At 34.6% G+C, this 23,960-nt stretch overlaps 2 protein-coding genes across 5 annotated transcripts in view; both read left to right on the forward strand.

The window, feature by feature from the left end:
- Positions 1-691: 691 nt before the first annotated feature.
- LOC117215875 (3-hydroxyisobutyrate dehydrogenase, mitochondrial) lies at positions 692-4,471 on the forward strand. 3 transcript variants are annotated; one of them, XM_033462442.1, is made up of 7 exons: positions 692-710; positions 2,064-2,143; positions 2,444-2,622; positions 2,713-2,834; positions 3,698-3,908; positions 3,979-4,105; positions 4,181-4,471. In XM_033462442.1, exons 2-7 carry the CDS (start codon positions 2,108-2,110, stop codon positions 4,367-4,369), a joined length of 864 nt encoding a protein of 287 aa, XP_033318333.1. In that variant the 5' UTR covers positions 692-710; positions 2,064-2,107; the 3' UTR covers positions 4,370-4,471. The 3 variants fall into 3 exon arrangements, with proteins under 3 accessions (XP_033318333.1, XP_033318331.1, XP_033318332.1); XM_033462440.1 differs by lacking the exon at positions 692-710 and adding an exon at positions 1,711-1,978; XM_033462441.1 differs by lacking the exon at positions 692-710 and adding an exon at positions 1,711-1,968.
- Positions 4,472-5,659: 1,188 nt separating this feature from the next.
- LOC117215874 (LIM and SH3 domain protein Lasp) overlaps positions 5,660-23,960 on the forward strand; it is a 42,354-nt gene continuing 24,053 nt past the window's right edge. For both annotated transcript variants that reach the window (XM_033462438.1, XM_033462439.1), the window contains exons 1-2: positions 5,660-5,728; positions 19,870-19,964. In XM_033462438.1, the coding sequence (XP_033318329.1) occupies positions 5,660-5,728; positions 19,870-19,964 (164 nt within the window). The remainder of the gene's footprint in view (positions 5,729-19,869; positions 19,965-23,960) is intronic.

Here is a 23,960-nt window from a genome sequence, read left to right on the forward strand (position 1 = left end):
TTTTAATTGTATGAGAGTACTATTAAATGACAATAAATTTTGTATATGAAGGTTCAGAAGCGAATTACTGTAAGGCCATTAGTATTAAAATCGAGATAAGCAAAGTTTTTCTTCAATTAGATATGCAAGAATGATAGTACTGGCACTGATAAAGATACAGGAAATGATATTGATTTTTTTTTTGTAATTTATTGTTATTACTTATTGTTTATTCTATCGGAAATGATAAGATAACATACTGATTATTACAACAAGCATGACTTGCAGGTAGAAATCGACAAGGTTACTATTAATATTTCTTTTTTAGTGTACTAAGCTCCCAACCTTTGGTTATTGGATCTCCAAGTACCTGCGGTGCATTTGCTATAAACGTATAAGTTATCGTAACGATACTCAGTGACCATGAGCAAACGAAACCATGTAAATTCCCTAAGCTGTCAAAACGCCATCTATCAAATACAATATCGCTTGCACCCTACTCCCATCCTCCTGAAATTGGCTGTGGAAGGAAGGAGCAAAGCCATTTTTTCCTCCTATTCGTCGTTAGAATCTATAAAATATTCAAGGCAGTCCGAACGACTCGAACGGTTGAAATTTCATATGTTAGAATCATCTGTACATCGAATTGATAGAACACTCGCGCAAGATAGTTTATACAGAATAATTACACACAACGTGAGGCACGATCACAGGACAGCTCCTAGTATTCTGTAAATATTTCTATTAAATGGTCAACCACATACAGTGTTTTTTTCGAACGAGGGTGGTCCTTCGAACCACTTAGTTCTTAGTCGGCATAAATACACACACATACACACACACACACACGTGCAAACATCAACAAAGCTGGAACGAGTTAGATCGCAAGTAGCAATAAAACACTAATGAAATTAATTACGGCAAAAACAGAAGAAAATCGTTATGGTTCTTTAAAAAAAAATCAGATAGCATCAAAAACTTATGTCGCATGTCAAGTATCGATAGAAACATCTGAATAAGACGATCTATATATTTGTCCGAATTATCACTGTATTGTTATTCCCTGCATCAAGGTTTGATTTACTTTTGAGGCTGATGCATGCACTTCTGGATTTATTGTAGAAAAATTTCGATAAAATACGTGCTTCTTTCTAATTCCTTTCATGCCCATGTTTTGAGTACATTGGATTCCGAACAACATTATGCAAATTTAATCACCTGCCTTTGGCACCGACTTTATGCTTATCTCCTAAAATAAAAAACCATACTGCAGAGTTCTTTCATAACGAATCGTTTTAAAGTTTTCATCTTCACAATGAAATAAATTTTGTTCGTTATCAAGTAGATATTCGAATGCACTACCAGGAAAAAGATGATTGTCTAATAACAAAGAAGGTATATTTTCATTTCTTTCACTCGTATGAAATAAATAAATACGTATATAAAACAGCATACAATTACTTTTTAAATGACAAACGACAAGGCATGAACTTGACGCAACATTAAACCGACCTACGAGAAAGTAATTTCCATTTTCGTTGTTATATTATTTTCGTTACGCAATACATACAGTGTCTTTAAAGGGCATATTATAATAATATAGTAGCTATATATATTTTTTCTAGTACAACACAGCTAACAAAAAAATATTTATCTATACGATAAGGTTAGGCTGAACTCATGTCGATAACACGTTTATGGTAAACATCATTTATAAGCTGTTTGGTTAGTTTCTCGTTGAATTTTGTGCCGAATGCTCAAAAACTGAACTTTACCCACGAAAATATTATACCTTGTTACTTTGCAGTGCTATACTTTTCGAATACATGTGATGTTTCGTGATATAGTTAGTTGTTTATATGACCATCGTGCATGATAATAGTGTATAATGACAGAATTCAATGATAACTATCAATTCTCTTAACGTACTGTGATATAAGCATTTTTACAATGAGTATTTTTACTTCATTGCAGAAGTTTGTTATCTGTGTTAGTGCAGGTTGTTTATCTTATAGTAAAAATATTCGATGACAATAAGAAATCAATTTTTACCTTATATGTTTATTTTCTTACATGTGATGCAGGGAAACGATGTTTTTCTCGAGTCGGTTTCATCGGTTTGGGCAACATGGGTGGTCACATGGCGAGAAATATTCTACGAAACGTAAATTATTCATTATTATATTTATGCAAATTCGTAATTTTGTGAAAAATAAGCGAAACCAAGAAATAAGGCATAAATGGAAAATGGCTTCACCTATTAAATTATGTAACAAGTAATTATATAACAATTACGAAACTTTACTATAGATATTTCCTACATTTTTTCTGTATTATGTTCATTTACAAAAGAAAAATCCACTTGAAAAAGCTGAAATTTTCCATATATGCATACTTGCAATCAAATAATGTTTATCTAAAGATTCATTTAAAATCGAATGTATTGATTTATATCATGTTACAGGGTCACAAACTAGTTGTCTTTGATGTGAACGAATCAGCTGTGTCGAATTTGACAGAGGTAGGTGCTGACAGAGCTTCGGATCCTACTGAAGTGGTAAAAGACGTCGAAGTAGTCGTTTCGATGTTGCCATCTAATCAAGATGTTCTGGACGTTTATAACATTAAAAATGGTTTATTGAGGTAAATAAGTATCCTCCTCTCAATTTATCAAGCGTATTATCTTTAAAAATGAAATACCCGAGTCTCTTTTTTCTCTTTTCGTACTTTCAGTTCAGCAAAAAGAGACACTCTGCTGATCGACAGCAGCACAATAGATCCGTTTGTATCTCAAATCTTGGCGAAGGAGGCTGAAAAAATGAGCGTTAATTTTATAGACAGTCCAGTATCTGGAGGTAATTCTAAATAGATCGTGAAATTCATATGCATTAATAAAAGTTTTAAAGTGCACGAGGAAACAAGACAGAGTATATGAAAAGTGAATAACGTATATAAATCAGCGGGAGTAAATCTACACTTCTGAATCGATGAAAATTTGAAAGAAAAGTTCGTGAAAAATTGAATTTGGGTATGATTTTTAAGATCAAAATTTTTTTATTGCAACGTTCTTCGTTCATCGTAAGGAACAAAAGTCTCCAAGGAACCATGAGTCGCAAGCGACTCCGTTCACCTGGAAAAAAATAATAAAGTATTAATAATTCTTAAGCTGGTTTTATCCACAGCGTGTTTACACTCTACAGTTAGATACAGAGAAAATAGTACCTATTGTTGCACATAGATGCTCCAGATCTACCATTATAGAGTATATCCCACATCTTTCTTTCTTGCTTGCGTCCTTTCTGCTTTTTCTCTTTCTATCTATTTAAACGACTTGAAATTCGCGTTCTATACTATATTTCTGTCAAGTTTCTGCCCAAGATTACATATTAATAAAACACATTCAATCGGATGTTATAACTGTTTAATAGACGTAATCTGTTTACTTGAACTATAAACAATTTCTTGTCTCAAAAATAAAATCTACTACCGTACATAAAAATTGGAAATCTAGGCAACTTGTATTATTTATACTCTGAGCGAAATCTATCTAGAAAAATCCTTTATGTATACATGTGACTTAAAACATGATTGAATAACGTGACCAGCGAGGTACAATAGTAAAAAGTTAGATGTGGTTATAGATGATCGAATATACTCATGGACGATGCGAAGATATGTTTGAGCACGTGTTAATGTCATTTCGTTTAACTCCAATTAGGTATAAACGCAGCTAAGGATGGAACGTTAACATTCATGGTTGGAGGTTCTAAGGAAAATTTCGAACTTGCCAAGCCTCTTTTAAAATCCATGGGATCTAGGATTATTCATTGTGGAAACGTGGGTATGGGCCAAGCAGCAAAATTGTGTAATAACATGCTTTTGGCTATTAGCATGATCGGTACAGCTGAAGCATTTAATCTCGGACAAAAGTAACTCGCGCAGTTTGTATTTCATACTACACTATAAATATAATTGTTTCATTTGGTTATTGTATTTTAGGTTAGGTTTAGATCCCAAGGTGTTAGCTAATATTGTGAACTCTAGCTCCGGCAGATGTTGGTCTTCCGAGTTGTATAATCCTGTTCCAGGTATCCTCGACAATGTTCCAAGCTCTAAAAATTACGAGGTACTTAATTACGTTGCATTTCTTTTATTTTGTTAAGATTTGCTTTATTGGTGTATTTAATGAATTTAATTTTAGGGTGGTTTTGGAGTGACTTTAATGGCCAAGGATTTAGGATTGGTGCAGGCTGCCGCGGCTAAGGTAGAAGCAAGTATTCCTTTTGGATCCTTGGCTCATCAAATTTATAGGGCAATTATCGCTCAAGGATTTACAAAGAAAGATTTCAGTTTCGTTTATCAGTTTCTTAAAGGTCAGCAACAACTGTAATTCTAGAAATCTAATGATGTAACTAATTTATTACTATTAGGTGTGTATTCTAATAAATGATTTTATAATCTTTTATACGTAATTAGACATGTTTGAAATGTAGTATTGGATTTTCTTTATCTTAAACTTTGAAACGTGTTGTGATATGGTAGCATAGAGTGCGCTACAAGACGGAACAGTAACGAAGTGTCGGTAACAAATCAAGAATAATGAATTAAAAGATTACAGATTAATGTTATATGTAAATATATCATAGTATATATAATAATAAATAGGATGTGACATAAAGTAGAAGCGAATTGTTTCAGATTAGTGTTTTTTACAAACGTATTAGTTTTCTACTATACCGACTTTGTCACGCCGATATTTATATACGTCACGTTTTAAAATTACTCATATTTATAGTGCAAACGCAGATAATCGTGTTAAAATTATCATACGTATTCCTTGATTACTTACATTCAATTCTAGCCATACGAAAATTAAATTACTGATAGACGTAAATAGCACACGTTGTTACATTGACTAGCGCAGTATGTTAAACCACTTACTAGTTTAAAACTTTCCCAATTGAATTAAACGTATCGATTATCGCATCATTAAATATCCAATTATTGCATATTATCTATTAAAACGTCACACAAAAAAGATACTTCAAAGTAAAAAAATTTAATCTGAGAAAGTAATTCTAAACCTAAATTATCAAGATATTTTCGACTTGCTCTACCTTACCAACACATTGCATTCGAGATAGCTACGCTTGAAATGATATTTATAACCAACATTTCGAAGAATAATAAAATCAGTATCTCACTTGTTCGTAATTAAAGTCTTCCAAATAAATAATTTCTTGCAGAAAAGATTTTGGAAAGATTTGATATATATAAATATTTCGTTATCGTTTTGATTAGCGTGGTACACCACCATTACTGTCAGTCAAGAAGTTTTTGTAGCTAGACGAGAACAAGAGGGCAGTGTAGTTTGGTGCGGCTCTGTGGCACCCGTGTAGTTCGAGGTTTTCTGCTGGTGTGCATTTTCTTAATCGTGGCGGTTGTCGTCGAGAAAATTCGTAAACAATCTCAAATCGTGTACGTGCTCTGTCTCTGATTTTCTGCGATCGTCCCGATACGAAAGACCGCGCGGATGTGTCGTTAGTGTTACACGTGTTTTTACGTTCGCGCAGTGTTTCGTGAAGACAAGAGAGGCCAAGATACATACGTACGCGGAACTGCGGCTGTGAAGGAGAGAAAGAGAAGAAAGACGACGAAGAAACGAAGGAAGAAGTAGAAGATGAGCAAGACGTGCGCCCGCTGCGAGAAAACGGTCTACCCGATCGAGGAGCTCAAGTGCCTCGACAAGGTACGTTTTTGTTGTGTTTGTCTGGTGAATTTTCGAAGATCTTACTATGTTTTCTCTCATCTGTAGATTGCGGATATTCATGTAAATTCATATTTTTATGAATATAATTTAAAAAATGGAACCTAAATTTAGAGATTTATTCTATCCACTAAAAATTATAACGAGTATTATATCTTCGATATTTACATATTTATCCATATTTTGTGTATTCTGTGTATTTTTGCACCATCAGATGTTTCATAAATACATAAAAGTCCGCAGTCTATTCATCTGTATGTAGTAACAAATGTTTCAACCAAATCTATTCTGTCATGAAATGAAAATAGGTTATAGAATTACATTTGTATTATCTTTATTTGATTTAATGCAATAAACACGAGCTAAATTATTGGTTTACTGTTACTCGAACGACAGAAGTGGTCTTATACTGTCTCTTCAAAGTTTCCCGGAAAGATTTACGATTTTCGTGCGGTGCGATTATTTCCAACCCACTACGCATGCGAATTTAATAAGTAAAGCGAACTTTGTTTTTGCACTTTGGAAACTAATAATCTTTATATAAAGAATCTCTAATACGCGATAAGATTTTTTTGTATAGACAACGTATTATCTACAGTCTAGATTCTAGATTGTAGATTATTGTCTGTAAAAGAACTACACGAGCCTCTTTGTTTTCTTTGCGCCTCGAAAACGTTCCGCTCTTGGTTTATACATATCTCCCTCAAGAATGATCCCGCTGTGAACGGATAGCGTGGAACGGCTCGGAACTTTTTGCAACAGATCGTAGGATGTACCGTTCTCGTTTAGTTCCGCTTACTGAGGCGTGCTGTTCCATTCGGCATAATTGTCTGTGTCGTTCTGTCCGTCCACGCCAGCGTACAACATATTCTCTGTTCTCCCTTCCATCGAATCTACCAACATTTTTCTGACGAAGATGCTGCTTCTTTATAGTACGTTTGTAGTTCTTAGTTCATTTTCATCGAAACCATTATCATCAACTTACGCATGCTTATTCGAATAGACGATTAATTGAGATATGCGTAGTCATTTTCCAGAGGATGTGACATACAAGGAAATTAGTTAGTTCCTAGTGGATATTTTAGTTTGGTATATACCGTATGTTGAAAATTGTAGTAATATCAGAGAGCTGATGAGATTTTATGATTCAAAATACCACGAAAAGCCATAATAACAAGTTGATACTGGATGTTTCGTTTTATATATGAAAACTTATCGAATGTATATGTTCTAACTTGCTAGAGGTTTTAACATAAACCTCTCTTATGTTTTTTCGTATACACAGAGTACAATGTCAGGACTTATTTATCAATACCTCCTTACTAATTTATTTTTAAGATTTAGGAATGAACACAACGAACGTAATAAACATTTTGAGGTTAGTTTATCATTTTAGTTTAGATACAGATGTTATGTGATGGCCGTGTAAATGAGCAACATTTTCAACAAAATCTTAAGTAATATAATAAATTACTAGGTAATTTAACTTCATTTGTATTTTTTTTGATTTTCAAAAGCATTTCTCTCGAAGATGAAGCCGCTCTACAAAATAATTTTCCCATTCTTGATTTTCATCTTATATTGTGTGACAGAATCGCGTCTCCGGGGACAGTTCAACTAACTCGTAGCGAGGCAATGTCGTTAATAGGGTTGTTTCGACGGAAGCGTCACGACAGTGCACACAATGTGGCATAGAAAACTGCACGTGCCAAGCGTGTTGCTATCGACGCGGTAACTAATGATTTCGTGTGAATTGCACGTGTTTATTGCTATTAACCCTTTCGTTATTTCGTACATTGTATTTGTGGAATAGTTGAACATATCGCGACTTTCAGTCGCTTAATCGTCTTCAATAAGATTATAGACGTTGAAATAACGTATAGCAGTTACAATTTATTTAACGTACACTGCTGTGCACATAGGATCGCGTTAACGAGGCTTAAATCGTGTAGGCGGTACTCTGCGCCGGAAAGCGAACCGGAGCTGGACGCAGAGGCTCGGACCTCCTAAATTTGGACGTATCGAAACGCGCGATCTCTTCACGTTGGTTTTCTAAATTCACTTCCTACGTCCTTCTCCTGCTCTCCTCTAAGTTCATGTATTTTTAGCCCCTTCTCTGGGTCACGACTAGATTACTCAGCCATTAACCTTTCTAAAGGATAGACAGAAATTTGAAAATGCTTACAATCCGACTGTTTTTAATTTTATTAAATACAATGTATGTTAAACTTTAGGACGTTACGATTTACAGCTCTAATTTTTCCTTAATTTAACTCACTTATGTCTAACGTTTAGTATTTATATACATATGTGTATGATACACGGTATACGTATGTATGTGGCTCAAAATTATGATTTTTGATCAGTTTTACTGTCTCAGTTTCACTGTCGACTAATATACATAAGCATTCTTATGAGCGAAATGAATACCAAACCAGTGAAAATAACTGGTAGCAAATTTTTTACTTTTTCAATTATTAAAATCGTACAAGCTTTAACACATCGTTGACCGGCTATTTCATACAAAAACTGATTCGCGCCACAGGCTATTTTATAGAAAACTAACAATTTAATTTTGTGCATGAAGATACGAGTTTATTCGTGATCGGTCAACATTGTGTTACATAGAAACTTATACATATATATATACTTTATGTACGAAGGCAAACCACTAGAATCGGATCTACCCGCGAATAATTATTTCTTTGTAAAATTACAGTCTGTTACCGCGCTCGCTGATTTTTCCTTTCTCCGCGTGCGCACGCGCATATCTTGCCTTCTCGTTATTCGTAGCCTGTACGTTCTTGTGAATAGCGTGTATAGAAGCACCTTCCTCTCTTTCTCTCTCTCTCTCTCTCTCTCTCACGCGCGCTCTTCTTTTGTATCTTCGCTCCTTCTCCATCTTGATTCAGTGGTCTCCATCTGTGAAGAAACCTCGAGTATGGAGGACAACGTGCGCGGATCAAAGCGAGTAGCGAGAGCGTTGCATCGTCGAGGAAGACGAATTTAGCGCACGAAGAACAATTAACGCGTGCTGCGTCCCTCTAATCAGAAGAAATTTAAATTACTTCTAAAAGGACGTTGTCTTTTTGTAACGTAGTTGTCTGCAATTAAGAAACAAAACGGTCGTTAAATATGACTATATGATGGAAAAACGAGAATGGGGCAATTTGTCTTTTTAGAAATATTCAACTTTATTTGATGTTCTCTGTTTGCAATTTGAAATTCGCGTTATGTAACTAATCCTTCGTAATGAAATAGCGAAATTATTGTTAAGTATAATTCTATAAGATACAAATGATAACGAAAGAATTTTCTTTTTATTAATTCAAAAAGTAGCTTGTTGTACTCTTCACAATCTCAAATTCGTGTTATACCTATAAATTATATTATTGTACTTTTTTGCAATGAGTTCTTCCATAATGGAATAAACAAAACGATCGTGTTATGTATAATTTTATAATAGAATAACGAATTTATTTTCTTCGTTCAAATTTATTTATTGTATTCCTCGAAATTTCAAATTGGCGCCATAGAACTAATGATGACAGTGATAGGGGGAATGAAAGCATTCAGTGAGGACGGGGCATGTGTGGCGTATATACGTATCTGTAATTTGTCCATACAGACTCTTACATCGCTTATTAACAAGTTTATGTATGGAAATATCTCTCGCTCTCTCTCTCTGTATGTAATTTAACATTTTTTTTTTATTATTGCTTAGTCCGCGCCTTTCGGCTTTGGACGAACTTTCGGTTTTACATCTCTTATACCTATTTCGCTTCTTATACAGGGTGGTTGGCAACTGGTGATACAAGCGGAAAGGGGGTGATTCTAGGCGAAAAAAGAAGTCGAAAATATAGAATACAAATTTTTCGTTTGAGGCTTTGTTTTCGAGAAAATCGACTTTGAATTTTCGCTCGGCACGCGTGCACTTTATCGCGCCTCGTTATAACGGATCTCACTGTAGATCGTTGTCTCGATGGAAAAATTAAAAAAAACTTTTATTCTATATTTTCGGCTTTTTTTTCGCGTAGAAGAGTAGACGCGTTTTTCGCGTGAGATCCGTTATAACGTACCGTACGCGTACCGAGCAAAAATTCAAAGTCGATTTTCTCGAAAACAAAGCCTCAAACGAAAAATTTGTATTCTATATTTTCGACTTCTTTTTTCGCCTAGAATCACCCCCTTTCCGCTTGTACCACCAGTTACCAACCACCCTGTATATCTACACTTCCTTAATTATTCTAAATTATTTCTAATTATTCTAAATTAATTAATTCTAAATTATTCCTCTTAATTATTCTAAAAACTAAAAACTAATGACTAAAAAACTATTGCAAATTTGGGCTTTTGCCTCCTTGCTGTGCTTCCTTCTTGTCGTTCCTCCCCATCGTGCATTGCCCTTCTCTTCTCTATTATTAATCTAATATTATAAATATATATAATATTAGATTGCAAAGGAATATCTACTCTGTAAGGTGGAAAAGAACGCAAAAGGATATAAAAATTGGCTGTTTCTTATTGTTTTCTAATTCGTAGTGGCAAAGTATTTGACCGATCTCGTTTATATTATGTATTTTTAGATTGCGATCTATAGATCGCTCTTTATTCCACGCGCACGTTATAACGAATTTTTTCGTTGTATTGGATACTTTCACTGGGCTTGAAGCGCGTTCACAGTGTTTGTTCTATTTTTGCACGTTCGATCGTATATGTGGCGCGGTTATGGTGCAGCGCCGGATTCAAATAGTGTCTTGTTTCAATTTACACTACCCGCATCTGCGTACGGCCAGACATACGCATCCTGGTGTAGAAGCAATTAATCCTCGTCCCATTAACCGAGAAGGAACCGCTAGCTGCTTTTTTCACCACCCTCGGCATTGTTGATCCTCCTCCTCTCTGTTTTCTTCCCCCCTCCCCCTCCCCGTTACTTCTTTCTTTTTTCAAAAACACGCGCTATGATTAAATTAAGGCGTGGTCGAGGGCGAGGAGCGAACTTTTATCGTCTTCGCTTCCATGGAAATTGAACACGTTTGTTGTCATTTTGAATTTTTATCTTCGTAACTTTCAATTTTGGAGCATTCAAACTTATAAACTTTATCATTTGCAAATTTTCTCATTCTCAATTCATCAAACTTTCAAACTTGTACATTTTTTAATTTATAAATTTCACAGCTGATAAATTTTCAAATTGCATCGATAACAGTTCGAAGTTAGAATGAAATTTCACATATTCAAACGCTCACCTTTGCTTTGAATACCACTCGAATACGAAAGATCACCGCAACGAAAAATGGAAATGTCACGATAGCTCGGCAACGAATCCGAAACGATCATCTATCATACGACTATAGTAACGTGCTATGTGATCCTCAGGAATAACGTAGTTTAGTGAAATTATAATCGAATTCCAGGCTGAGGCTACTCGGTTGCGTGGGCCTGGCACACGGTTGCAACAGGTGGGAGTCATTCCCAACCTGTTGCGCCTACATCGCTTCAAAAATACATTGATTCGAGCCGAGCGTACGAACGTTTGCGTTCCGCTTGAGAGTCGAACCACAAATATTTGCTCGAATGTCTTTTACGTGATTCCATCGAGAAGAATATTTTTCATAGTTGAGAATATCCATGATCTCCACTTTGAAATTAGTCGAACGATATTCCTAATGATAAATAGCGAGGGCGTTAATCGATCAAACAAGAATCGTCGATTAAATAACCTAAGAATAAATAATCATTAAAAAAAAAAATAATTATCTAAAAATGTCAAAAAACTCGATTAATTATGTATTTCCAAGAATTTAAAATGATCGATAATCGACGAAAAGTTACGTTATCTGTAGATAAAAATTTTATCTAAATTTCGAAGAATTTATTCTTGTTGAACAAAGAGAATTGTATTAGATAATAGAATGATCTGAGGTAATATCATGGGATGCACGATGTGATCTAGAAGAATGAGCCTTTTACTTTCCTGCATCCCCGGTTTCAGCCGTTAGAAATTTCTGTTATGCCAGCGATGCGACACGGCATCCGGTTGTTTCCCACCGGTTGTTGCGAAAACGCGAATAATTATTCTACGTGCGCGAGTAACATCTACTAGATACCTTTTAGTAGGAAAAAATCGAGAACCTCCTCGTTGCATTTCAATTCTCCGACGAGCTGCAACATACTAATTTATCACCACAAACCTGTATCCTCGGCGACATTTCTATAAATCTAAAACCACAAACTATTTCCCTTGCAAAGCAAAGAAAAAACTATCCGATAGAACTACCAACTCTGACGCCAGTTTCTACTTTCAACATCGCACTTTTATTCCTGACGAATCAACATCCTTGCCATTTGCAAGCGTAGCGAAACAAATCAAGTTGTATTCGTTCAAATTTCACCGCAAAATAATTTATACCTCCTTACAAAAACGTTTCAAGTATGGAATTATGTTTGAAATGATTCAAATTTCCCGCCACTTATATACATTCGAAGCAGTTCGAATTCGTTTAAATTGCATCTCTAGATATAGATTAATCCATGGTTTATGTATTAGCTTGTTCGAAAAGTTTCTTTCGTTTTATAAGGAAATAATAGACGCACAATGTTTTTTTGTTTTATATTAGTTTATTGAATTATGCACGAGCATAATAATAGAAATATAACGAAATGGATCAATTCAATAAAATAATATAAAACAGAAATTGTTCTTCATCTATTATCACTTTATGAAACGAAAGAAACTTTTCGGACAACCTAATAGATTAGGGACTAATGCTACATAGATTATTTAACTTATATAGATTAATTTTTAAACTTAATATTCTTACTTGAATTTCTTCAATTTATTTTTTCTTATCTTCTACATTAATTTTAACATAAACTTCGAACTATTTTTCCACGTCAAGAAATACTATCTTCATCCCTGGCAAGTCATTCAACATTAAATTTCATTCGATTTTGATTAAACTACTTCTATTCTGCAAGTTTTCATCGATCAGGAATAATAAAATAATGTACACCGATGAAATATGTACAACGTTTGATATTTAGAAGGTTAGAAAGGTCATACGGGATCATTTGGCTGTCATTGTCCGCGGAGAAGCGATTCGGCCGCGCCAACTTTCACTTTCAACGACGAAACGTCGCGCGATGCGATTCCATCGTGATAGTGTGATACGATTCCTTGCCTCTATGCGGTCGATTTAATTTCGCACGCCGCGCTTTCTTCCCGAGTAGGGAAGCATCCTTATACGGAAAAACCGCGCTGGTTATTCAACGTGCACGATTACACGACCGATTGTTACCATCCTCTGCTTCTGTTCCTTGTAATTGTGTAACATATGAGCGATCGTGGCTCGTACGATAGCGAAATTCCTGCAATTTTTTACTTCCAATGTTGACAAAACTGACGTTTTATAGCTAAGCTATGGATATATACAGGGTGGTTGGTAACTGGTGTTACAAGCGGTAAGGGGGTGATTCTAGGCGAAAAAAGAAGTCGAAAATATAGAATAAAAATTTTTCGTTCGAGGCTTTGTTTTCGAGAAAATCGACTTTGAATTTTCGGTCGGTACGCGTGCACTTTATCGCGTCTTGTTATAACAGATCTCACTGTAGATCGTTGTCTCGATGGAAAAATTAAAAAAAAAATTAAAAAAAATTTTTATTCTATATTTTCGGCTTCTTTTTTCGCGTAGAAGCGTAGACGCGTTTTTCGCGTGAGATCCGTTATAACGTACCGTACGCGTACCGAGCAAAAATTCAAAGTCGATTTTTTCGAAAACAAAGCCTCGAACGAAAAATTTGTATTCTATATTTTCGACTTCTTTTTTCGCCTAGAATCACCCCTTTTCCGCTTGTACCACCAGTTACCAACCACCCTGTATATATATGTCAGTGCAAATATGTATAGAATGCACATAATGTAGAAAATATATGAATATTCAGAACAATGTGCAGGAGTGTTGAGGGGAAGAATCATTTAATCGATTACTGGTATCGATTTCGATAGAGCTTAATGGGTTTTATACTAAGTGCCATCATGATGATTAGGGGAATATTAACCCTTTGCACTCCTATGTCGAGTGTGACTCGACATCAGTTTTTATCTCAGGAGTTTCTTTGTCGAGTCCCACTCGACATTCTTTCATGTCCCACCTTATTTGCGAAAGAAAAGCAGGATTGCATCCTGGAAATTGTTTCAAGATATATCATACACTTAAAAATTACAGAATACAACAATAGTGTGAATAAAACTGGTATTTAAGTGAATTTCTTTCTTCCTTTGTTTATTTAAATTGTCTTATTTTTTAGTTAAAGTAAATTTCGAATAAAACACTTAAAAGGGTTGGCATATGCTGCTAAAGGAATTAAAATAAAATTCGGAGGTTTAGTCGACAGTGGTGATTTCTCGATGGTATTAGATCATTCTATAATTAGTGTAATTCTATGGAGTGAAACTGCAATTATTCGAAAGAAATTTCACTTAGTACTTGATTAGGTGAATCCATTTATTTCAACTTAAATTTCTACAATATAATATATTGTATAAATTAACAGTAGAATTACCACACCAGTCAAATTGACTGGTTTTACAATTTTATTTTAAAATTCCTACTTCGTGTTATATTTTTCCGCAATGATGTAATGACTTTCGCACCGATAACTAAAAGAATAATATAATGAGATTTATTTTCTTTTTTATGTATTCAAACTGAAAATAATTTTGTATCAAGGCTACTTAAAACAACTGGTACTTGTCAAAGTGTAAGAGGGTCCTGCAATTTGTTTATCGAGTCCCAATTAACCAGTTTCCTCGTTTCGTACAATTTGCCATACGTTTTGTGTGATACCGCGTATCATTCGATATGATGATATCAGTTATCAGGAAAATTCCGGATCGATCGCAAGATGCTAACACTAGCAATACCGCAGCAGTCGAAACGACTGGTTCTACAATATTATAAATGTGTCAGTCTTCGTTTAGGGATGATAACATGGAATTACATTACAATACATAACATGGAATTGTTTCTGTAAAAAAGTAATAAATCAATAAATATAAAAATATTCTATTATTACGTATTTTTTAAAGACCAGTGATTTTGGCTGGTTTTCGTAGAAATAGGTTCGTCTTAACTATCGGTAGTTTTAGCGTTAAAAATATATGTAAATATAAATAGGTAGATAAATGAAATGAAAAGTGAATACTTAAAACGACACGCATATACCCAAAGTGAACAGAGTTTAGGAACCAATATCAGTAAATATAAAAAAATATAGTTAAGCTTAATGGCTACGATCTTATGTATCATGCGATGTGATCAATTAACGGCATCGTTTTCATCGTAAAACATCGTAAAGCTCGATGACCATATTTGATCCTGGACAACGTTTATGGTGAGTAAAATGTCTTGCGAAATAAGGGATTGGTCGTTGCATGAGCGAAAAACATTCCAAAAACGAGTGAAAGTGCTCCGAGTACAATGTTCCATCGGGTTTTATCGTGTCGTTTGTGAATATCGACTGTATAATCGAATCGCAAACATCGTACATAATTGAGTAATCGAGTTAAGTTGCTACTCGTTGCTACCTCGTAAGATCGTTTTGGATGCGTACACGCAACCGTGAGTCCTCGGGAAATTTCATGACTCAAACGCGAACAAAATACGCAGCTATGTACACTACATTTTGATCACGTGTTCATTCGAGTAGTTTTTAAAGAATTTTTTAATTATTAATTAAATCGTGGATTTCGATGTATTTGTGGGAAATATAATATACAAAATACATAGAATATGTATAAATAACATATGTATAAATACATATGTGTATAAATAACATATGTATAAATACATATGTGTACAAATACATATGTATAAATACATAGAATATGTATATGTAATAATAATATATGTATAAATAAGTATGAATAAATATAAAATTGTTATAATATTTAGAGGTTCAAATATATCTATATGTATATGTATCTAGATTCTATTTCTTGATTTGTATAAACATTTGCAATCTACTGATAATATCAGTAAATTTATAAACTACATTTTATAAGTTACTACATAAGTAATTACATTTTATATGTCTACTGATAATATCAGTAAATTTATAAACTACATTCTATAAGTTACTACATAAGTAATTACATTTTATATGTCTACTGATAATATCAGTAAATTTATAAACTACATTTTATAAGTCTACTGATAATATCAGTAAATTTATAAACTACATTTTATAAGTTATAAATTCTTGTTATATGAAACAATTTCTACAGTTGTTTAATACTTATCGACTAAAACAATCAATTTGTAATTTAGAAAATACATCTGTAAAATTGATCAATCTTGTTACAATTATACAAAAGAATTTGTCAAGCGATAACTTGTGATCGACAGTACCACTATCATTCTCTCAGCATTTTTGAAACATTTGCATAATTAAAATACCAATTACGTTGCCACAGATCTATCAAACTTTCTACAATTTTCCAAACCAAGTTTCTAATCTTAAATATCGCAATAATATTATCATATAATAAAATCATCATTTTCTTCGATTATTCACCGACTTGCAAGTAATTTCAGCAAAGTTACGCGTTCGTGACGTTCGCGAGTCGAATTTTTACTTGCAATCAAGTAACTAACTGTTCACTGTTCACTGATTTGAAAGCGGTACCACGAGCAATTACCGCTAATCGCGATTAAGTAATTGCAATTAAATTGAAACAACGAGATCCAGGGTGTGCGTCACGTGCTAGCCGGTCCCATAGCGTTCTCGACGTAAAGCACGATCGAAAGTGGCACTGCTAGCATTTGTTCGTGGCGCGATTAACATTGCCAGCACGATACAAATAAGGTACCGTTGCGTTTGTTCGACGATGCATTCCACCGTCTCACGGACTGACACTGACGACCTGCATCGTCTAGAAATCGAAACGTGACAAGATTGCTCAAGTACTTTTGCCATTGCTTCAACCGGTTACTATCTCTTCTTTTGCATTCCCGTGTTTTTCTCTCTTCTTTCCTGTGGTTGTTGGTTCGATTGAAATATTAAAATTTCAAATTTGGAGGTTTGAAATTTGAAACATGGACATGTGAAATTTGAAATATTGAAGAATTCGACATAGAAATTTAAAACTTTGAAACATTAGACATTGAAACTTGAAATTTGGTTAACTCATCGTATTTCGAGCCTACAGTGCAAATTGTATATCTTCTTAATTGTGTTTCATGCATTTTAGTGTTTTCCGATATTTCTCTTTAACAATTTAGTATACGCTTGAATATACAGGGTGGTTGGTAACTAGTGGTACAAACGGAAAGGGGGTGATTCTACGCGAAAAAAGAAGTCGAAAATATAAAATACAAATTTTTCGTTCGAGGCTTTGTTTTCGAGAAAATCGACTTTGAATTTTTGCTCGGTACGCGTACGGTACGTTATAACGGATCTCACACGGAAAACGCGTCTACGCTTCTACGCGAAAAAAGAAGCCGAAAATATAGAATAAAAATTTTTTTTAATTTTTCCAGCGAGACAATGATCTACAGTGAGATCTGTTATAACAAGACGCGATAAAGTGCACGCGTACCCATCGAAAATTCAAAGTCGATTTTCTCGAAAACAAAGCCTCGAACGAAAAATGTTTATTCTATATTTTCGACTTCTTTTTTCGCCTAGAATCACCCCCTTTCCGCTTGTACCACCAGTTACCAATCACCCTGTATAATATATAGATGAATTATTTATATATTTTGTTGCTGTTTTTTCACGTAAGAGGTTGATTAACGATGATCGATGATACATTAGAGACCACAAAAGACTATCTTATCTACGCGGTAATTAGGGCATACGTAGTAACGTTTATCAGTTTTGGAAGGTTAATTAGCCAGCAATTTTGCTCTGCCTTTTAGTTTTCGATTTTACAATGCTTTGCAAGAACCATACAACTGCTAGGTAAAGTTGGCTCGTATGACAAAAAGATCAGATTGTCTTTCTTTTCTACCGTGGTTTGTATCGATTATTAAAGTGACCATTTTTGGTCAACGTTTATGTTAGATTATTAACATATTATTAAGTTTCATTATGTTAAAAAATGTGCGGGCCACAGTAGGTCGAAAAATGGTCAATAGTCTTCTATTTCTCAGGTAATTTTTACGTTTGAACTAGAATTCACTGGTTTTCGCGTTCTTTGCGACAATTTACACAAAAGGAGAGAAACTTTATCCTAAATACAATGAAACGTCTGGAGAATAAAAAGCGTTCAAGAGACAAGGCGTTTTTCACGAGGAATAATTATAACCCTTTGTTGACCGCGATCAAAGTTGACTCACACGCTCGTGAGTCATTTCTCTCTTTCCGGGTGTAGGCCTTCCCGCGATGGCCGTTCTACTCTAAGATCCGCGACCTTATTCGACATCTGACATCACCAGCAGCCTTGCTAATTATCGACCAGCAACTATGACGGCCTTCGGTTATCTCTGGGTCAGCTGTGAGAAACGTTCGACCGATGGATCTATACAGAACCAAACGCATTCCAAATCGAATTGTCGTTGTGATCTCTTTGGTAGAGTTACGACGCACGATGATTTACAAAACGAATTAATTTTCATAGATATCGTGTTTCTGATTTACGTTTACAGACTGCGAAACATGAAAATGTTTAGCAGGGGTTGTTCGAGGATATTTTCTTCTGGATATCTGCAATTGTTCGCGACCTTCGATAGAAAAACGATGATTACGTTTTTCACTCATTGAACGTTCGCCGATCTTATCGAAGAATACTATTTCACGCGTTTATTTATCATTAGAAAATGGATAGTTGGGTCAGAGTGCGTGCTTATTGTTGGCACGTGATAAATCCTCACGCGGAAAAGACAATGTTGGGAGGCTGCGTACTATCGTTTAGATGCTACCAATGAATAACAATGAAACAAAGGCATTGCCACGATTAGATGGCTTTTGTTCTCCTAGAAACCTACGAATAATGTTTCTTTCCTGCACGTGGGTGAAAATACGAGCGAAACTGTTGGTTTTTGCGTATGATAGGAGACGAATGGTTCTTGGTATTCTTTTTTACTTGTATCGTACAGAATGTTTCATTTTACTTCTCAGTTTCTTCAGTCTGATACCAAAATACTGGATTTATATTCGAGCTGCTCAAAAATCTCATGAATCTTTCAAAATAAAGAAAATAGCTTGTTGCATGTTACACGATTTGATTACTTGGATATATAGTTAGCGTTCAGCTTCTTCAGAATCAAACGAGTCATTTCTATTTTTTTCTTTTTTTTTATTATTTAATTTGTACTTTAGAATTTGTTTAGCTGGACAATTGGTAAATTTTTCTAATTTAATTGCTAAATAACATGTGGATGGCAACCCCCAGCGGGACACCATCTTTGAATTTGACTATTTTATTTCTTTAGCGAGGTTACTGGGGTGTTTTCTTTTTAGTCTTCTTTCTATGAGAGTTAGGCTCGCTTCAGCAGCCAGCTGGTTTGAATATGTTGCCGTTCTTTCCTTGTATTTTTCTGCGTACCTGCCGATTCCTTCTTTGACCGTTGGTCATTTCTATGATCGCAAGAATTGAGATATAATCTTGTTTATAGTAAGGAGATGACATAAATATTATACTATAGATATTTCGTGATAAATTAAAAAAAAGAAACTTTTTAATATCATTTTTCTCTATCTTTTCTATGGAGTTGATCATATAAAAAAGAAGATGAACAATGTGCACAATATTCCTGGTATTAGGTTGTCCGAAATGTTTCTTTCCTTTTATAAGGAACTAAAAGACGCGCAATGTTTTTCGTTTTATATTAGTCTATCGAATTATGCACGAACATAATAATAGAAATAGAACGAAATGGACCGTACCTAACTCGATAAAGTAATATAAAACAAATTATTGTTCATCTATTATCACCTTATGAAACGAAAGAAACTTTTCGGACAACCCAGTATTTCTGTCTTCTTTTTTATATATTTCCTCTTCTATTTTCTAAGTGTCTATAACATTTTACAAATATTCTGGTCAATGGTTCATTAATATGTATTTGTGTACAAAGTTCGAGGGGAAAACTCACTCAAAGATATATTTCTTGCAGATATGGCACAAACAGTGCTTCAAGTGTCAGGGTTGCGGCATGATTCTGAACATGCGGACGTACAAGGGTTTCAACAAACAGCCATACTGCGAGGCGTAAGTAGCACAGAATTCCTCACTTTATATTGCGACATGATGCACGATCCTATATTTTCTAAACAGAATAATGACTAGTTCGCTTAATTGCTCTTATCTATGTAATTAAAGCCAGAAGTTTATCATTTACTATAGATAGGAAATATTAAATAAACATCCTCCTTCTTGGATAATAAATTCCGATATATAGATCTATTTCTTTTTGATCTTTCGTTTAACTTTTGCTAATCCCAAACATTTCCATAAATCGCTTCTCCATTAGTTTCTCATTTAATAGATTTTCAAGCATTCGAACTCTTACTATTATCATCTTTCAAACTCCATGTTTCATAAACTTTTGTGACGAAGTCAAAGTTATTAATTCTTAGTTCAACTTCGTTCAACTTCTCCTTAATTGGAAATATTTATGTAAATCAGTTGTCATTGGTATCTTAAACAGACTCTCCAGGATCCAAACTCTAATGGCTCTAATTTCGTCGTGATTTATGAAAGTATTAAAGTAGAACAATTGCAATGGTAAAATTTAAGGGGAATAGAGTTTACCAGACATTCGTTCAACTTTCCCCTAATTTCAAGTATTAGGTTGTTCGAAAAGTCCCTTCGTTTTATAAGCAAATAGTAGATGCACAACATTTTGTGTTTTATATTATTTTATTGAATTACGTTTGATCCATTTTATTCTACTACTTCTACTACAAAATGCATCATACATAAGTCCATAAAATAATATAAAATAAAAAACGTTGTGCATCTATTATTTTACTTATGAAGCGAAAGAAGCTTTTCGGACAATCTAATAGTTCTGTGAACGAATTACTCTATTACACACATAATCTCGTAAACGGATTTTCAAGCATTCAAACAGTTAATTTTTATCATTTCTCGAACGTTATAAACTACATAATTCACGCCGTGACTAAACCAAGCTATTAATTCTTAATGACTAACAGCTACCTCATTTTCAATTAAATCATCGGCCACACGTGTACTCAGCTTCTTCAGCGTGTAATAAACTGCGAAGCTCGTGTTTAGACGAGAAAGAAAAATGATCGGTGAGAAAGAAACATGGATTCGTAAGAAATGGCCAGTTTTCATGGTTAGATGCAGTCGAGGTGGCGAAAGCGCGCGATTCTGCGGTCAGGATAACGTATAGTTGTCGTGTTTTCTCAACGGATCCTCCTTTTATCGTGGCTCCTTTCAGCTGCCGTGTCCTTGCCACGTCCACTGCGCTGTGTCGCGTCGTTGCGACTCATGGTCTCCAATAGGGATCTGAGTGAAAGGATCCGAAAGTGTATTGAGCGAACCAGGCATCGGTACGTGGGGAAACATGCCATCTGTTCCCCTGTGTTCTGGGAAACGTCGTTCTTTAGCTTCTGATAAGGAATTAGAAATTTGGAAGGAATTTAGGTTCGTTGCAGGCGAGCGGCTTGCGGCAGGCCGGCTTCGGGCGTTCAATTTTTCTTCCAGTTCAAACGAACGTTTTGCGTTAATTTGCCACCGCTTCGTATCACTGTTACTCCATTAGGTTGTCTGAAAAGTTTCTTTCGTTTTATGAGGAAATAATAGACGCACAATGTGTTTTTGTTTGATGTTATTGCGTCGAATTACGTACGATCCATCTTGTTCTGTTTGAGATGAACACCGGGACATTTCACAGACTTGGTTTCACGTTTGTATGAAGGTGCACTGTTGTACTCTGTATGTTAACTTTGAAAATTTAATAGAATAAAATTTTATCCCCTTTCGAGGGGAAAGATTTACATATATTATCGGTATATCAGTGTTATACATATAAAATGTCTCATCTACATTGAACAATAAATATTTATGTGCATGTTAGACTTAAGTTGTGAAAATAATATTGTAATTACTATGAGACATCAGTATGGAGAATATAATATAAGATTTAAAGTAAATGGGATAATATTTATTGAAATTGTGAAATGTTAGGTCGTTTGAAAAGTTTCTTTCGTTTTATAAGGAAATAACGGAAGCACGATATTTTCCGGTTTATATTATTTTATCGAATTACGTATGATCCATTTTGTTCTATCAAAATAAAGATCACAACGTTCGACGGATCAGGTTTCATGTTTGTATAAAGATGCCTCGTTGTAAAAGACGTGTCTGTAAAAGAAAGACGTTTTTCAGACAACCTAATATTTATTAATATAAATATTTATATTATTAATATAATATTTCCAATTTCATATTGATAATATTTTATACTTCTATATTTTATAAAAATTTATATCTGTTGGGAATTGTGGATCTTAATCGCCGAAATAAATGTGTAACTACACTAAGATTACACTTAGAATTGATATGAAAATAGTTTCAGATTTATTTAATATGTGATTTACAAGATCTGCGTCGATATACATTTGCACGAGTCTCAACATTCTTTTTGTCTCACCATCTTCTTTGCCACGCTACCAACGGAACAATTGCATTCATCTGTTTTACGAGACGCTGTGCACGCACATATTAGGTCGTTCGAAAAGTATCTTTCGTTTTATAAGGAAATAATGGATGCACGATATTTCCCGTTTTATATTATTTTATCGAATTACCTATGATCCATTTTGTTCTATCAAAATAAAGATCGCAACCTTTGACAGATCAGGTTTCATGTTTGTATAAAGATGTATCGTTGTAAAAGACGTGTCTGTAAAAGAAAGACACTTTTCGGACAACCTAATAACGTTCGTTTGCACCGGGCCTTAGAAGAAGTTGGAAATACTCAAATTGAATTCATCCATAATTAGATACACTTATTTTCGCGTTATATTATAATCATCGTTATTATTCATATATCATCAATATTCATATATAATCAACTGAAATAAAATTCGCGGTGGATGAGCGCACCATATTTGTATAAAATTCCTTTCGATATGTTTGCAAATGTTGATCATCAGCGTTACTAAAAAAAAAAAAAAAAAAATAAGTGCAGTTACTGCTTATTTATCGTCGGTTGACACGTTGAAATTGATTTCAAGTACCACTCAATTTCGTGTCACTGACGTAGATCAGTTGGAATATACGAGGGGAAGGCCGAGGAGAAAGCGTGCGAGATTTAATGCTTTTTCGTGATAACTTCTCCACAATATGTTTTTTTAGACTCGTCCAATTGAAATATATTATCAAACAGCGATATTACCAATAAATAATATTTGAATAATCAGTATCACTCGGTGTCGTTGAATTGTGTATTGAATTTTGTATTTTTCAAATATTCCACACTTATCAAATCAATAGCACTGGATTCTTCAAAATCGAACAACGTAATTCATGATCCAGGTCGATCCAGGAGACGATCGGTATGCACAGCGTTTTACCGTAAAGCAGTGACTCGCGGAGTATTCCGAGTGAGCATCTGCGATGATGAAATCCTTCGAAACGCGTATCGAATCTGCGTTTCTCCGGCGTTTTGTGTCTTTTCGCCACGTAACGGCCTGCAATTTGCACGAATACTAGGTCGTTCCGTTGCCACGGGGAAACGAAATTTCTGCAACGTCCTCGCTTGATTGCGCGCATATTGACGATACCTTGCGAGGCTTTAAGAAATCGAAGAACACGCGAACGTTACGATTTTCTCGATCATTATTTATAGATCATGGATTTCTAATACACGACCGAAGTTGAATTTTATCTTTATATTCCGTGTGAATGAAATTTGCAATTTTTATGGTTCATGGTTGGTAACTGGTGGTACAAGTGAAAAGGGGGTGATTCTACGCGAAAAAAGAAGTCGAAAATATAGAATAACAATTTTTCGTTCGAGGCTTCGTTCTCGAGAAAATCGACTTTGAATTTTGGCTCGGCACGCGTCCACTTTATCGCGTCTCGTTATAACGGATCTCACTGTAAATCGTTGTCTCGATGGAAACATTAAAAAAAAATGTTTTTATTCTATATTTTCGGCTTCTTTTTTCGCGTAGAAGCGTAGACGCGTTTTTCGCGTGAGATCCGTTATAACGTACCATACGCGTA

Source organism: Bombus bifarius, unplaced genomic scaffold (genome assembly GCF_011952205.1).
Source record: "Bombus bifarius isolate JDL3187 unplaced genomic scaffold, Bbif_JDL3187 scf7180000009832, whole genome shotgun sequence".
NCBI classification, from domain to species: Eukaryota; Metazoa; Arthropoda; class Insecta; order Hymenoptera; family Apidae; genus Bombus; species Bombus bifarius.